The sequence below is a fragment of the Schistocerca serialis genome, chromosome 10 (genome assembly GCF_023864345.2).
Source record: "Schistocerca serialis cubense isolate TAMUIC-IGC-003099 chromosome 10, iqSchSeri2.2, whole genome shotgun sequence".
Taxonomy (NCBI): domain Eukaryota; kingdom Metazoa; phylum Arthropoda; class Insecta; order Orthoptera; family Acrididae; genus Schistocerca; species Schistocerca serialis.
The window spans coordinates 61506142-61523810 of NC_064647.1; the positions used below are offsets into that span (position 1 = coordinate 61506142).

At 41.8% G+C, this 17669-nt stretch overlaps 1 protein-coding gene across 5 annotated transcripts in view; it reads right to left on the reverse strand.

The window, feature by feature from the left end:
* The window catches only part of LOC126424752 (replication protein A 70 kDa DNA-binding subunit-like), a 415354-nt gene that overhangs the window by 253091 nt on the left and 144594 nt on the right, over positions 1 to 17669 (reverse strand). For 4 of the 5 annotated variants that reach the window (XM_050087475.1, XM_050087476.1, XM_050087477.1 and 1 more), the window contains exon 13: positions 13166 to 13278. The exons of the other annotated variant lie outside the window; for it this stretch is intronic. In XM_050087475.1, the coding sequence (XP_049943432.1) occupies positions 13166 to 13278 (113 nt within the window). The remainder of the gene's footprint in view (positions 1 to 13165; positions 13279 to 17669) is intronic. 5 annotated transcript variants of the gene reach the window in all.

The following is a 17669-nucleotide window of genomic DNA, read 5'->3' on the forward strand; positions in this document are numbered from 1 at the left end:
GAGGCCCCTCCCAGTTGTCTATGGGTACCCCAGAGCCAGAATGCAGTCCCCAAAGTGCTCCTCTAAGACATCAAACGTTCTCCTGCTTCGATGTGGTCAAGCTCCGTCTTGCATGACACACCTCTTGTCAAAATCAGGGTCACTTCGGACAATGGGGATGAAATCATCTTCCAATTCCTTCGTGTATCATTCTGTAGTCACCTTTCCAGGGAGGAATATCATCCCGATTATTCCGTGACTGGACATTGCTCACCACACAGTCACTCACTGAGGGTGAAGAGACTAATCGATTGTGAAATGTGGGTTCTGTCTCCCAAATGAGCCAATTTTGCTTACTGAAGAACGCATCCAAATGAAAGTGAGCTTCACTGCTGAAACAAACCATGCATATGCAGACTAATTCCCATCATGCCGGCGGCCAACCGTGCAGTTTGAACGTCTTAACACAAAACGTTCAGAACTTATGATGATTTTATTTCAAATAGTCCAGTAATTTTCACGCTGTATGTACTTACGCTGAGAATGCTATGGAAATGTTACTTCATTGTTTATAGTATCTGTTTATATACTGATGATGACTGGCTGGAACTAGTTACCGCATTGTGAAATTATATTGTGACAGATGTCATATGGAATTAAAAAGAGAGAGAACTGAGAAAGGAATAATGAAGTATTTGTTATGTAATATATATACACTGTACACCAAAATTTGTGAATTATGTCTCTCATCTAAGTTCACAGTGTAAATACAGGTCATATACATGGATAAGAAAGAAAAAAAAATATTCTGTATTTTTCATGGATTTCCCAGCTAAAAAACACTTTTTCCAGGTGAAAATTCAGGTTTTCTGATGTGAAAGTACATTATTCCATGTTAAGTGACAATATACTTTGCCTTGGAGCTCTAAAACTTACCAGTCCTTTAAATAGTGGAGGTTTCACACCCGGGCACAGAATTTTTTGGGGCTTTAGGAAATGAAACCCACAAAAAAACAATACATTTAGTAAATGTCTTTCATGCGCGGCAACACGTGCACTGCATATTTTTGTATTACAAAAATATAAACACAAATTCCACCAAATACAACATGACAACTTCTGAAGCACTGAAATATAGATTGCAACATGCTTTCATCAGCCAATTATAACTCATGTCATGTGAACTTGCCAGCCAATGACAGGAGATATTCAGAGCATGGGACATGTTATATTGTCAGCCAATAGCAACATCACTGTCAAGTAACACGAACCCACAAATAAGAAAAGTTAACGTTTAAATAATATGCATACATATAGCTACAATAAAAGCTAAGCTTTATCATCAAAAAGCTTTTGCCTTTATAAATTTCACTGGCTGAATACATGCTCTGTCAAGCACTTATGTTTCCATAAACAAGTCAGTTATGTGTGAAATTGCTCAAGAACTTACTTCGCTCTCTTTTTTTTCTTTTTTTTTTGTGTATGAAAAAATTAATAGAAATATGACAAACTAATATTCAAACCTGGTCTTATTTTAGCATGTTACTCCTATAAGTTATATCAAACACAAGTGTACCAGTAAAATTTTTAAGTAATGGCATAAATGGCTTGTCTTTTGGGCCCACAAATTGTCAAAGGCATGGTCCTCAGTGTTAAGTTTTGAATAAGAGTCCAATGCTCCAGAATTTAAGAAATTCATCACACTCTCACAAGTAACACAAATCATCTTGCATAAAAAAAATTTTCTTTGAAAATAACACTTCTGAAAACTCCACCACTGCCGGTCCCAAGTCCGGGGCCTCATTTCGCAAGTGATGAGGAAGGAGGAGGGGGAGGAGTAACACCTCGTTAAAAAAAACCTGGGTCCATCTGGCTCCGGATGGTAGCACCCTGTAAGGGCCCCTGCCTAGGGTTACTAGGTGAAACCTGGTCAACGGTCTCAAAGGCGGAAGAGGAAGTTCAGATTCCCAACGGCGGAGAGAGCGGAAGAACTACCTCCAGGACTCACAATCTTGGTTGTACATTTTGTGGCCTTTGGGCCACACCCAAAATAACTTTCATCAATCATGGAAGTGTGTGATGTAAACTATTTTACCCCATGTGGACGATCCACCGTACGCCAGTACGTCAGCAGACATTCGGATTCTGGGGAGTCTGCAACATTGCACAAAGACAAGTCGGAGTGTCTTGGAATCTCATCCAAATTTCAATATAGGCAATCAATGTACCTAGCAACTTTCAATGCAAACTCATTGTTGAAAACCGGAAAACTAAAACATCTAACAGATACGCTAAAGAACCACAACATACTCATAACAGCCATTCAAGAAACACGATACATGGATACAGATACCTTCGATTCCGAAGGTTTTAGGATATACAAAGGGAAAGTGGGACCGAGAGTAATGAAAAATGTACCACATCTTGGTACAGCCTTTATAATCAACAAACAAATCTTGAACTCAATAGTTGGCTTTGATTCCCAATCAGAAAGAATCTCAAGTCTTACATTCACAAGCAAAAACAAAATCTACACAATTATCAATGCACATGCCCCTATAAACGAGGATAACAGGAAAAACAAAGAAAAAATGGAGGCCTTTTGGAATCATCTAGATGACATTATTCAGAAAATTCCAGATAAAAACATCATCATTCTTCTTGGAGATTTTAATGCACAGATTGGTAAAGAAAAAAGATATAAGAAAATAGTTGGAAACTATCCTGCACACAAGAGAACAAACAGAAATGGTGTGAGACTAATAGAACTTTGCCAAGCACACAATTTAATTCTTAAATCCACAGCTTTCAAGAAACTACCACGAAGACAAAAAACATGGGTATCCCCAAATCCTAGCCTTGGGGAATTTCAACTTGATCATGTGGCAATTAAGAAGATTTCTAGCAACGAAATCATGAACGTTAGGGTACTCAGGGGTGCAAACTTGGATTCAGACCATTACCTTTCCAAAATTAAGTTCAAAGTCATCCCAAACAGGAAACGCAGTGTGAAACAAATTAAGGGTCGAAAGTATAGCACAGAAAAGATATTAAAATCAGATGAATTCACAAAAGCAACAGAAACCATTCAGACACAAAGCTGGGGGGATATCAAGGAAAACCTCATTACTACAGCTGAATGGATAACACCTAACAAAAAAAGTAAAAAACATGCCTGGTGGTCGCTGGAATGTGATGCCCTCATTGAAACGAGAAAACAGGCATGGCAAAATTGGCAATCACAGAAAACAGAAGAAAGTAGACTGAATTTCATTACAGTCAGAAAACTGGTAGATAAAAATATAAAAAGGATTAAGAAGACACATGAAAACAAAACTCTCCTCCAAATTGATGAAGAATTTGCTAAAAACAACACAAGGAGCTTTTACAGAACTTTCAAACAAAGGTTATCAAGATACAAAGCACCCACCCTCCAATTTCGAGATGTAAATGGGACCATTGCTCACAACAACACGGAAAACTGCAAAATACTAGCAGGCTACTTTGAGAAACTCTTGAATTGTGAACCCATCCTTGAAAAATTTGAATCCATTCCAAACAACCGTGAGAATCCGGATTCAGAACCACCGACGACTGAAGAACTACAGAAGGTCATCTCAGAACTTAAAAACAACAAGGCGTCAGGAGAAAATCAAATAAAGGCCGAACTATGGAAAAAGGCTGACAAAAATGTAGTTACATCCCTAAAGTGTGTTTTCGATCAAATCTGGAAAGAAGAAGAGATCCCCGCAGAATGGAGAACAGCTCTCATCCACCCTATCCACAAGAAAGGTTTGAAGACAGACCCCAACAATTACAGAGGAATATCACTGCTGGATATAACGTACAAGATTCTTTCTGAAGTCCTTTTGAACAGGGCAGAGCCGCAATTGGATCCGCAAATCAGGGAATACCAGGGAGGTTTTAGAAAGGGCAGATCATGTTCGGAACAAATACTAAACCTCAAAAACATTATGGCTTACCAAAAATCAAGGGCAAAGACATACGTAATCTCCTTCATTGATTTCAAAAAAGCATATGATTCGATTTATAGAGAATCTCTGTTATCAGTCCTGGAAGAAATGGGTTTGGATAAGAAAACAACTAATATTATAAAAGCGACCCTTACAAATACATTTTCGAAAGTTAAATTTATGGGCGAACTATCGGAACCCTTTGAAATAAAAACAGGAGTGCGACAGGGCGATGGGCTCTCACCGTTGCTGTTCAATTGTGCTCTTGAGAAAGTAGTCAGAGAATGGAACACAAATATTAAGAGTGGTATAAGACTGGGTTGCAAAAAGAAGAACCTTAAAGTAAATTGCATTGCTTTTGCAGATGATATGGCCCTGTTTGCTGAAACAATGGAAGAAGCACGGGAGCAAATCCTTGAACTAAAGAAACAAGCAGCTAAAATTGGTCTTCACATCTCCTCTGAAAAAACTAAGATATTGACAAACATCAAGCACTCATGTAAATACCTCAAAGTTCAAGAACAGAAGATTGAAATAGTAAAAGAATTCAAATATCTCGGAGAATGGATTACTTGGAATGCTGGGGAAAGCAAAGCAATGGAATCCAGAAAAAATAAACTTGAATTGGCCTTCCAACTAACAAAAAATACATACAACAAAAAATCCCTTTCATGGGGGTCCAAAATTACACATTACAAGACAGTGATTAAGCCAGAAGCACTGTACGCAGCAGAAACACTTAACATGAATTTCAAAGGCCAAATGGAGAAACTTGAGATAAAGGAAAGAAAAATCATTGGGCCAAAATTTCAAGACAATAAGATTATATACATCAAAATTGAAAAACTTTCAGATTCTATGCGAAAAAGGAGAATAAATTTTTATTGTCATCTTCTCAGAATGAATTCCAACAGATTAACTAAACAAATCTTCCGTAACCGAAAAACGAAGCCCAACTGGTTTAAAGAAACTGAGAAAGACCTAGTGGAATTAAATATTTCAGAAAATTCACTTATTGATCGAACTGCTAAATTAATTACTAAAGATGAAAACATAAAGTTCCAAGACAAATCCACACAAAAGTCCAAATCCTTCATCTTGGAAGAAGAGAGGAGAAGAAGATCAGAAAGAATGAAGAAATACTGGGCCCTAAGAAAAGAACAACACACAAAGAAATGATTGATCCAGCGTACCCCAAAGAGGGTGAAACGAAAGAAGAAGAACGCTTCTGAAACTACCATATGTAGTATTTTCCCATCACCCGTTAGAAGTATAAACAGCTGTGACATCACGCTCATCAAAGTATTGCATAGTCTGTCATATTTTGCGTATGTGAGCACTGTGTTTTGTTGTTGTGAATGGTTCATTTCCTTTGCAACTGAAGTTTTATTTTTGATTTTTCTTGTGTTTACGTTTTATGGCTGCAGTATTATTCTGCAGTAGTGGGCTTAAGTAAAATTCTATTAGTTCTCACCAGACAAAATTAGAAAATTAAAACAATGAAAAATTTCCAGAATTCTAAAAAATTCCTGCATTTTTCCCAGATGAAAAAATTCCTGGGTTTTCTCGGATCTCCTGGGGCATATACATCCTGAAATATATACTGTCTATTCCTCCAAAACAAACTGATGACTACCTTTTCTCCTTTCTCTCTCTCGAAAGGGTACATTTGTCATTTGCACCTTCAAAAACAATCTGAACGTATGGCAATATCGGAAAAGTTGCTCTACACAGATTTGACATATGAGTAATTCTGTAGTTTTTTTCACCAAAAAATCCAGAAATATAGTGTGTTAAAACTTATTTTGGTGAATTTTTAGGGAAAGCCTTGCCATCCACATCTACAACAGAAATATATTTCTTTATTGCCTTCACTGTCACATTTGTGTCTGCAATAAAAGGCACTGCATTATCATCATTCCTACAATGACTTCCTGCAATGTCACCTTTATCTTGCATATGAGTACTGACCATATCTGCCACTGACACAATTTCAATGGTTACAACATCAAATGGAAATCCAACTGCAGCTTTTCCCACAATGAGCCAAGGGGATTTTCAGTCAGCATCACTAGCCAGATTTGCCAATTCAGATCCATTTTCTTTGTATGTTTTGAAAATCCAGCTTTTGAGAAGCAATCCGAGATGAAGGACTCAACCTCCATGACTTTGTTACATAATTCATAGCACCCAGAACCAATATGTTAAAAGAGTTAGTGTTCTTTTCAGCTTCTAGCAAAGTTAATGCCTTCTGCACCGTGAGCATCTTATAATGTGTTTTAAAATCATGGAGATGCTCAAATCCATGGGCTGCAACTTGCTGGTGCAGTTCAGTGAAGAAGACTAACCACATATTCCGTAACTTTACATTTTTAGGGTATGCAGGGCACCAGTCTACAAATAGGAGAATTTTTCTGCTACCTGATACCATTTTTAATCAAAGCTATGCAACCATTTTCAAATTCTCATAATCTCTTGTATGCTTTCACTGACATTGTTTTGGGCAATGTTACCACATTTTTAAAACAACGTGATTTATCTGATTTGCTAGTGAGAAACGGCTTCAACTTTTCTGGGTCATCAGCATTAATACCTAACATTCTGCAATTTGAACTTTACTATGTTCCCCTTTTGCCTTTAAACACAAACGTTTCATTTGCAAGAATGTCAAAGAATAGTCTTATTGTTGTGACTCGCCAATCATTCAAAGTGCCGCCACGCAATTACGCACGTCCTCTACGTGCGGCGCTGTCTGCCAGCCATGCAGCAGCTGCGCCACCTAAGAGGCCAGCCGAGCAGCGGCCGCTAGACTTGGACTCAATGCTCATTCAAATGTTACCGTGTTCACATGTCTTGCTTGTCAACTTGCTCTGTGACTTATATGTGTTGTGTCGTTCTGAAATATATTTGTTAAACTTGACGTTATAACAATTGGCGACGAGGTAGTGGATTTTTCCTTTTCATCGTTGACCCACAGGTTTCCATGGCTTCTGTCGAGCAACTATTGCAAGGTCTCATTGAACAGCAAACGCTTCTAACATCAGCGATTCACGATTTCGTCATGGTGTCAAATGCGGGGCATTTCTCGTTGTTGGCTGTACCTCCTTTTCCTCCTTACGACGAGACGGCGGAAGACGGTCTGATTATGAAAGCCATCATCGACAGCACTTCTTGGCATTTCATGTCACGGACAAACAAACATGTAAGTCTCTGTTCCTTTCCTGGATTTCACCTCAAATGTATCGGTTGTTGTCGCAATTGGCTCCTTTGAAAGATCCTGTGACTTTGTCCTTTGCTGAAATGTGCTCACTTCTGTCTGTTTATTTTCAAAAGCAAACGCATGTGGTAGCCTTTTGTGTTGCCTTTTATCGTTGTCAAAAACAACCGCATCAACCCTATCGCGCTTGGGCTGCTGAACTTCATGGCCTCAGTCGAAAGTGTCAATTTGTTACTGATATTCACAAAGAATCCTATGCCGATTCCATGGTACGGGTTGCTATTATCCGGTTGGCACCCGACAAAGAAGTTCGGCAATGTGCCCTTCAGTTGGGAAATCCGATTCTAGATGAAGTCCTCTCCATCGCGCAGTCTTTTGAAATTTCTCGCGCCGCTGGGGCACAAATAGAGGCGTGGGGTGATGTCGGGGAAATACAACCTCTGTGGGCTGTTAACGATGCGTGCGATGCGTCCCCGCTGGCCGACGTGGCCGCAGTGCGCTCCCAAGCGCAGCCTCGGCCTAACCGTAAACAACCCGCTAAGAAACTGCAGCAAAACCCCCGGTAACTTCCTTCATGTCCACGGTGTTTCACGAAACATTCACGCGAGGATTGTCCCCAACGTTGGGCTATGTGTCACAATTGCAAAAAGAAAGGTCATGTGTCTTCCGTTTGCAAATCCGACCGCATACATGATGTTCATGAACATGACGCTGATTCTGTGTTGTCTGTCAATTGCACTTCTTCCCTTTCAGGGAAGTTATTCCTCACTGTCCATATACTTGGTCGAGATGTTCGCATGCAAGTGGATACCGGTTCTGCTGCCACTATAATTAATTCTCAGAAGTATCTTCAGTTGGGTTCTCCACTCCTATCGCCTGTCACTTGGCAATTACGGACGTACAATAAACAGAAGATTTCTCTCTTGGGACAATTTAATGCTGAGGTATCTTACAAATACGTTGTTCGCACTGTTCCCATATTTGTGGTCGACCAGAGTAACCCAGAGAATCCTTTTGGTTTCGATGCCTTTCGCGTTTTTGGGTTCTCCATAGATGACTCTGTCAATATCGTCTCTGATGCTATTCTTTATGCTCAATTGGATTCGTTATCGACAACATTTTTGTCCCTTTTTTCTCCTGGGTTAGGCCGTGAAAACGATTTTGAAGCTCATATCACGACTTTGAAGCTCAATTGGATTCGTTATCGATAACATTTTCGTCCTTTTTTTCTCCTGGGTTAGGCCGTGCAAACGACTTTGAAGCTTGGCCTAAGTCTTTTCGGGCTCGGCCCATTCCTGTGGCCATTTGTGATCGGGTAAAATGGGAGCTGGATCGTCTCACTACTTCAGGGGTCTTGCTTCCTGTCACTTCCAGTGAGTTGTCCTTTCCTGTCGTTGTCGTTGCTAAGCCAAATGGTGATATTCGTCTCTGTGGCGATTTCAAAGCCACTTTAAATGCTCAATGCCTCATCGACACTTACCCTATGCCCCGACCTGAAGAACTGTTCACTAAACTTGCTAGAGGCCAGTATTTTTCTAAAATTAACCTGTCAGAAGCTTATCATCAACTTCCTCTCGATGCTGCTTCCTGGCAGTTTCTGGTCCTTAACACACCTTTCGGCCTCTATCAATACCAACGCTTGCCATTCGGGGTTGCTAGCGCCCCTGCTCCCTTTCAGCGATTCTTGGAACAATTATTGCTCCCTGTCCCTGGGTGTATCAATTACATGGATGACATTGTTGTCACTGGCTCCACCACTGACGAACATCTTCAAAATCTCCGCACACTTTTTAATGTCTTACAGACTGCCGGTCTTAAGTGTAATCTTCAGAAATCACAATTTTTTCAGGCATATATCATGTACTTGGGGTTTCAACTCTCTCAGGATGGTATTCGTCCGCTTCAGCAAACTGTTGCTGCAATCGATGCCCTTTTTCACCCTACATCTGTTAAGGAACTGCAGGCCTTCCTGGGGAAAATAGCATACTATCGCAAGTTCTTACCGTCTGCTGCTTCAGTGGCTCAGCCGTTGCATCACCTGTTGCATAAAAACGTGCCTTTTCACTGGTCCGCGTCATGCGATGCAGCTTTCCTGAAATCGAAGACTATGCTGAAACAGGCCCCGTGCCTGGCTACTTATCGACCTGGCCAACATCTTGTTCGTGCCACGGACGCCTCTCAATACGGGGTCGGTGCAGTCCTTGCGCACCGTTTTTCAGATGGCTCTGAACAACTCATTGCTTATGCCTCCAAAACGCTCACAGATGCCCAACAAAAGTATTCTCAAATTGAAAAAGAGGCTTTGGCCATTATTTATGCTCTTCATAAGTCTGGTGTTTTTCTCTATGGATCTAAATTTCATCTTGTTACAGATCACAAACCACTTGTTTCCTCGTTTCATCCATCATCGTCACTTCCCGACAAGGCTGCACACCGCCTCCAGCGTTGGGCTCTTTACTTGTCTCGTTTCAATTATGAGATTCATTTATGGCCAACGGCTCAACATGCAAATGCTGATGCACTGTCTCGCCTTCCCATGGATCCTGATCTGGCATTCGATAAGGATGAACTTTTGTGTTTCCATCTGGATGTTGCTGAGCTGCGGGTTGTAGACGGGTTCCCCATCATCGGGGACCGGCTGGCGGCTGCTACGGGTTCTGACCCTACCCTCTCCCGGGTTTTACGCTGTATTCAGAAGGGTTGGCCAGATTGTCCGTCTGCTAAGACTTCTGACCTGTTGCGGAACTACTACACTTTCGCTACCGCCTCACGGCTAGGGACGGTGTTATCCTCTTCTCCACTGACAATGCTTCGCCATGTGTTGTGGTACCTGCGTCTTTGCGTGCTTCGGTCTTGTGTCTCCTTCACCAAGGGCACTGAGGTGTGTGTCACACAAAATCTCTGGTGCGCCGTCATGTGTACTGGCCTGGCATCAACTCTGAAATAGCACACATGGTCGCTGCCTGCGGCCCTTGTGCGTCACAGGCCGCCGCCCCGAAGTCATCTTTGTCACCGTGGCCTTCGCCTGAGACGCCCTGGGAGCATATTCATGCTGACTTCGCGGGACCTTTTTTAGGTACTTATTGGCTCCTCGTAATTGACGCCTACTCTAACTTTTCTTTCATTGTCCGTTGAACGTCCCCTATCACCGCGACAACCACAAGTGCTCTCGCCCGCATTTTTTCTTTGGAAGGCCTTCCCTCTACTCTTGTTACTAATAATGGTCCGCAACTTGCCTCTTCCGATTTTGCGGATTTTTGTGCTCATCACGGTGTTATCCATGTCACGGCCCCTCCGTTCCATCCACAATCAAGCGGTGAGGCTGAACGACTGGTCCGCACATTTAAGGCTCTGATGCGGAAACTCCTGACTTCTTCTGCTGCTGATGATGCGCTTCTCCAGTTTCTGGCATCTTACTGTTTCAACCCAATGGGCGACCACAGCCCAGCTGAGCTCTTACATGGCCAACAGCCCCGCACGCTACTTCATCTTCTACGGCCTTCCACCTCACGGCCGCGGGTGCCTTTGCGTGTCCGGTTCACCGCCGACCTTGTCTGGGTACAGGGATATGGCAGGCGGCCAAAATGGAGTCCGAGCCGCATCTTACGACACCGTGGCCGATGCCTGTACGAAATCCAGACGGACACGGGTGTTGCAGTGCGTCATTCAGACCAGCTTCGGCCTCGTGTGCCGGCAACGCCCGTTCCGAATACCACTACACCACCTTCGGCTCTACCTGACGCTCGGGATACTGGAATCTCTCATTACTCACAATGCAGTCCTCTTCCCAACATATCGGTGCCAGCACAAGAACGGACGCCACCAGGAGACTTGCCCCATGCAGGAACCGGATGACCATCATCTGTCAGAGCCAATCTACTGGCCTCCTTCTCCTATGGACGCCGACACATCGCCCATGTCTCCTGTTATAACAACCGGACTTGCCGCAACGGGGAGGTTGGTGCATGGGGCCCAAGCAGATTCAACCCCCACGTCTCCTGTCATCTCGACCCGTTATCATCGGGGACACTTCTGTCTGCACGTGTTGCCTCCTCCTCGAGACTTTACAGCCAGTCAAACAATGCCTATGGACGTTAGCAATCTACAGACCACCTCCATCAAGACCAGTGACAAAATTTCAAAGGGGGGAACAGTGTTGTGACTCACCGATCATTCGAAGTACCGCTGCATAATTACACGCGTCCTCTATGTGCGGCGCTGTCTGCCAGCCATGCAGCAGCTGCACCACCTAAGCGGCCAGCCAGGCAGCGGCCGCTAGACTTGGACTCAGTGCTCATTCGAATGTTACCGTGTTCACATGTCTTGCTTGTCAACTTGCTCTGTGACTTATACGTGCTGTGTCGTTTTGAAATATATGTGTTCAACTTGACGTTATAACACTTATGTTATCAATGTTGAAGATGTCCAGTAGTTTGTAACATTGTGTACCTTCTTTTACCTTACCACTCAACCATTCATGAACTGTTTGTATGTTCACACTATTTCCTTCCCCACATAAAACTTTGTAGGCCACATTATACCACTTCCTGAATCTGTTGGTTCACCCATTAGATGCGGAGGGCATCTACAAATATGCTGAGTATTGGGCACTTTCAAGCCATTCACTGGGATACTGGAAGCACTGTTTCCAACTCCGCATATTTCGATTAACTGGCACACTTCTTCCTTTTCAAAACTGGAACACTTATTTGGAGTTAACAAAACTGAATTTTCGTTTTTGAAGACAATATTCAATTTGGACACAGCCAACACAACACAACACTTCATTCACAAAGCAACACAATACACAATCAAAATGGTTTACACAGTGGCTGATGGAAGCAACTGTGTCAATTGAGAATGGACAGTGGTCAGTATTGAAATCGTTCTTGGTGCAGTCAATCTACCTACTCTACATTAACAGGCTATGCTGTTCAGTGCTTCTGTGTATTGTAAATAAAACTACAGTATTAGCTACAAATATTGGGAAGTACATGTCCACACTGTAAATGATCATAATCACAAGGCAAAATTAAAACGGAAATAATATGGCTACAATAATATCCGAAAACTAGCACATAGTACTGAAAGCTAAGATTGGTAGCAACTGGGAAAAAGTGACTGTCAATACGCACTTATAAAACATCATCTGAATTCTATTGAAAATTATTCATTCAGCCAGTATGCTGAGAGTTTTCTTGGAGTTAACGGTTAACAGATATTGCTAAGGTAGCAGTAACAGGGAACACAGCAGTAGCACCACGAATTATTTTGTCTTGTAGCCAATAATACTGATGTAGATCCGGAGAGCAGGGAGCCCCCGGCATACCACTTGTGGTCATTACCTTAAGCCCGACATCATACCAGCACCATTATCTGTGAAATCACCATGAACATAATTTTACTAATGTTAATTGTCAGAAAATAATAAACATGTTAATGCAAAACTGGGTGCACTTTAATACTGTGAACAACGGAAATTTGATGGGATTAAAAAATGTTGTAACCAGTAGAAAAAAATTGGTGCTGTACTGTATCTATCAAAGACAATTTTTTGAACGTGTTTAATGGAAGAGCAATGCCCAATTAAATGAAAATTTTCTTATTCCATAATATAAGTTGGCTTAACGGTACTCTTCATGAAACGTGAGCTTCTTATCTTCAACTAATTTTTCCATCATGCATTATAAATGATTTGAAGAAATAGTTCAGCTGTTAGGATATTAAACCATTTTCAGAGAGTGCACATAAATAACAATGCCAATACAGAAATAGCTCCTAATGGCATTTGTGACACAAAATTTGAAGTAGTCTGTATTAGGACAACACTATACCTCACGTGGTTTAACGAAAGTTATTATTAATGAAACAAAGTGCTGAAAATTTGACAAGTCCAGCAATAAAACAGCCACATACGAAGCTCAAATAGTGCAGATTCATCGAAAATAATTAGTGTTGCAGTTAAGCACAACACAACAAGCACAAGCTACTTTACCGTGGTGTTGCTCTGGTCAACAATGGTAATGTCACGTTTCTTCTCTTCCATGTTTGTTGCTCTCACCGTAACAACCTCAACACTGCCAATAGTATTTACTACACCAATGATATCTGCACATAGAGAAGCAAAATTATTTAGCGTATGGCATTTAGACACAATTGTTATTACAATCAATATGCAAAATTGTAATAATTTGGCATTAGATATTCTTACAGTTATTACAATAGTTATACAGAATTATACAAAATTATACAAAATTACACATAATACACATGTTACAGTAGTTATACAAAGTTATAGTAGTTTGGAAGTAATTACAAACAAACATCTAATGAGTTAATATATGCAACTGATTCTGGAGTCGCCATCAGGAAATCTTCTGGAGTCCCATCATAGGCTGTCCTGGGGCAGTCTTCTATTATGTGCTGGATAGTTTGATTTTCTCCACATTGACATAGCGGCGATTCTGTCATGCCCCACTGGTAGAGGGAATAGGCGCATCTGCCATGTTTAGTTCTAATTCTGTTTAAAGTTGCCCAGGTTTTGCGTGATAAGTCAAAACCTGGAGGCTTCTGGGAGATACATGGAAGTTTGCTGATGTTCTTTAAGGACCATTCTTGGTGCCAGGCGCTGGTTATGTTGAATTCTTCCTCTGTTGCAGATGTGGCTATTGCGGTTCTGATGGGTGACCTTCTGGAGCGGAGGCGGCTTTGGGTGGCATCTTCAAAATTCTCATGGATGGGTAGATTCCGATTGCTCATTATCTTTTTGTACTCTCTTATAAGAGCGTTTGTGCGTCGTAGGTTAGGGGGTGGTATGTGGCTTAGTACTGGGAGCCATTCCACGGGTGTAGTCTTTATTACACCAGCGATCATTCTCATTGTGTTATTGAGCTGTGCATCGATTCTATGGGTGTGGGGGCTGTTTAGCCATACCGGCGCACAATATTCGGCAGCTGAGAAGACGAGACTTAAGGCTGATGTCCATAACGTAGTAGCTGCCGCTCCCCATGTCGTTCCACAGAGCTTCTGTATAATGTTATTCCTTGTTTTTAGTTTCTCTGCTGTTTTCATTAGGTGACCTTTGAAAGAGAGTGTTCTATCGAGGGTCACACCTAGGTACTTTGGGGTTTTATTGTGGGTAAGCCATGTGGTCTCGAATTTTATTCTGAGCTCCCTCTTAGTCGCTTTATTGTTTAGGTGAAAACATGATACTTCTGTTTTGTTGGCGTTAGGTTGCAGGTGCCATTTTCGGAAATATTCTCCCATCTTCTCCAAGTCAGCTGTTAGGGTCTCCTCTGCCCCTTCAAATGACTGACTTCTCGTTGCAAGGACCCAGTCATCGGCGTAGCCAAACTTCTTTGATCTTGTTTCCGGTATGTCTGCAATGTAGAGATTGAAGAGGAGTGGTGCAAGCACCGATCCTTGAGGTAGGCCATTTTTTAATTTCCTCGGTGAACTAATATCTGAACCCATGGTGACTTGGATCGTTCTGTCATTCAGCATGTTGTTTAGTAGGCGAGCTGTTAGTTTACATGGGATTATGCGGAGGAACTTATAAATCATGCCTTCTCTCCAGACTGTGTCGTAGGCAGCTGACAGGTCTATGAATGCTGCAGAGGTTTTAAGCTTTCTTTGGAACCCAGCTTCAATGTACGTCGTGAGTGAGAGAACTTGATCGACACAGCTGCGGTTTGGTCTGAAACCTGCTTGTTCGACTGGTATAGTATTGAGTATTTTCTGGCAGATTCTATTGTAGATGAGCCTTTCTAACAATTTATATATTACTGACAGTAGTGCTATGGGCCTGTAGCTCTTCGGTGAGTTTGTTGGTTTCCCTGGTTTTAAGATGGCTATTATTTTCGATCTTTTGAGGTCACTAGGCACATTACCGGTTTGGATGATGTCGGTGAAGAATCTCGCCAGCCAGAGTTTTGTGTATTTACCGCAGTGTATCAGGAGTTCTGGGTTAATGCTGTCGAGTCCTGGTGCTTTCCCTGGCTTGACCTCTTTGAGTGCTGTTTCTATTTCTTCGAGTGAGAAAGGGAGAGCGTATTCAGTTTCTGTCGCCTTATTCCTCAGATTCCTGAGTTCTCGTTTTATCTTGATCGTGTGTGCTCTGTCACTAGGGGCTCTGGACGTGGCCACTATATGAGATGCCATGGTGTTTGGGGAGACGTTTGCTGTCTGTCTTTGAATAGGTGCTCCACTTCCTAATTTCCTTAACAGGGTCCATGCTTGTCGGCTTGAAGTCTGGAAATTCAGGCTCTCCATTGCTTCTGTCCATTTACGTTGTCTTGCAGTATCAAGACTGTGGAGAAGGTCATCGGCCAGTTCTTTGTCGCCCGTCTTGAGGAAGCGCTGGTAGAGCTCGTCACTGTTTTTGGACCACCCTGGGACATACTCTCGTCGGTATCCCCTAGGGATGTGCTTCTTGGCAGTGCTTATTACTGCTCCGATGAATCTTCTATAGATTTTATGGGTAGGTGGTATCCATCCTAGACATTTATCAAGGTCTCGAGAGTACTTTTCCCAATTTGCGTTCTTGAAATTCCATCTGGGGCAAGGCATGGAAGTCACCAGTGGGATTTGGCTGCCAATTTCAATAATGACTGGTCGGTGCTGGCTATGAGGAAAGTTGCACAGGACTTTACGGGTAGCTGGTAGTGGTTGGTTATTTCCGTCAGTTGAGGTGAAGCATAGATCTGGGTTGTATTCCTGCTCCCAGGCAGCTGATCTGAATGTGTAACGGTCTTTCGCATCAAAGATAAGGTTAAGATTTTCATTTTCAGCCCATTTCACCAAGGTTTCACCATTAGCATCACACTCCTTATATTTCCACTGTTCGTGGTGGCTATTGAAGTCTCCCAGATAGATTGCTGGGTGAGGTTGAGCCTGAATTACTGATCTTGGCCATGGAGTGGTTGGAGGTTTATAAATATTTGTAATGGTTACGCTCCCAATTTTTACTGTGACATTACGGATTCCATCACCTGACGACGTGGAGATAAGGGAGGCATTTTCTATATCATGTCTGATGTAGGTTGCAACACCATGGGTATGGTGGTAAGAGGCACCAAGTAATTCAAATCTGGGTATTTTGCCCCTTTTCCGCAGTTGTACTTCAGTACTACAATGTGTTTCCTGAATGGCGATCAGATCAATGTTGTCTTTCTTCAGTAGTTTTGATAAGTATTGGCACTTAGAATAGCTTATGCTCTCTATGTTGAGATGGCAGATTCGGACCGTAGGTCCAAGTTTCCTTGTTGGCATATCCTTAGGAGGACGTTTTTTGTGTCTACTTGCATAGTCAGGAGAACCTTTCACGGTTTGTCTGACTGCCATTATGTGCTAGCTCATTTAGCGTTACCCGAGGTGCACCACATGGAGGCGAGCTAGCTTTACACCCCAGAAGCAAAATAAAATAAGTTAACAGTAGCTTGTGTACAGTAATCGAAGTAATTTCTTTATCAACATTACCAGTAGTATTTACTACATCAATGGTATTTGCACATAGAGAAACAAAATAAAAGAACAGTGGCTTGTGTACAATAATCAAAATAATTTCTTAACCAAAGTTTTTAAGGAGAAAATTAGCTCCTAAGAGCTTTTAAGCCTGTCAGCTGCCAACAGCTGTAGACATGGGAATGCTTCCATTATCGGCCACCTCTTATTGCAGGTAATTATGTACCAGTCATCACGGCAAGCAGAACGACTGGAGCAGACAAATAATTTCCTAGCCTATACTAGTGGACAACATGTCAAGTTATGAATGTGGCACAAGCTGATATTGCTGAAATCTAGTTCATGACCTAGAAAAATTCTACAGAAATTCCAGATACAAAAAAATGGAACTACTACTACTACTATGAAAATTAGGAAAGTATGCACAAATCGGTACTTGTGCAAAATACCTTTGAAATTAATAGCACACATGTGCATATAATGTTGACTGCAAACGAAGTGTGAGACAATGGCTGCAGTAGTCAGTTGCCACTGTCGAACCTTTTATCAAGATCAAGGGCAATCGTAACTGAGTTTATTTTAATTGCATCTGATTATGATGTAAAAGCTCCAGAACACTGAATCCTCCAGAGATACTTGTAATATGAATGCAGCATTGTGTAACCCTGACAAATCGCTCTCTCACTGCATCATATGTGAAGATTTAAAATGTATTTAGTATGAGAGCTGTTCAAAAATTATCTGACCTTAATTTTTGTTATTGAAAGCAACAAAATAGTAATGGGGCATGTGCACTCAATATTCATAGGCATACATAGTGTGCACATCTGATTTGTTTTTCAGGACTACGAAACAACCAGTCGCTGACTAGCCACTGACATGTGAACAAATGTTTAGTGGTTGTTGTTGCATTTTGTGTTGTGCGTGGGCAAAATGGCACGAAACGTGGAATAATATTATTACATAAAATTTTGTTTTAAGCTTGGCAATTCTCAAGCTGAGACAGCAGGCAAGATTCGACAAGTGTTTGGGGATGA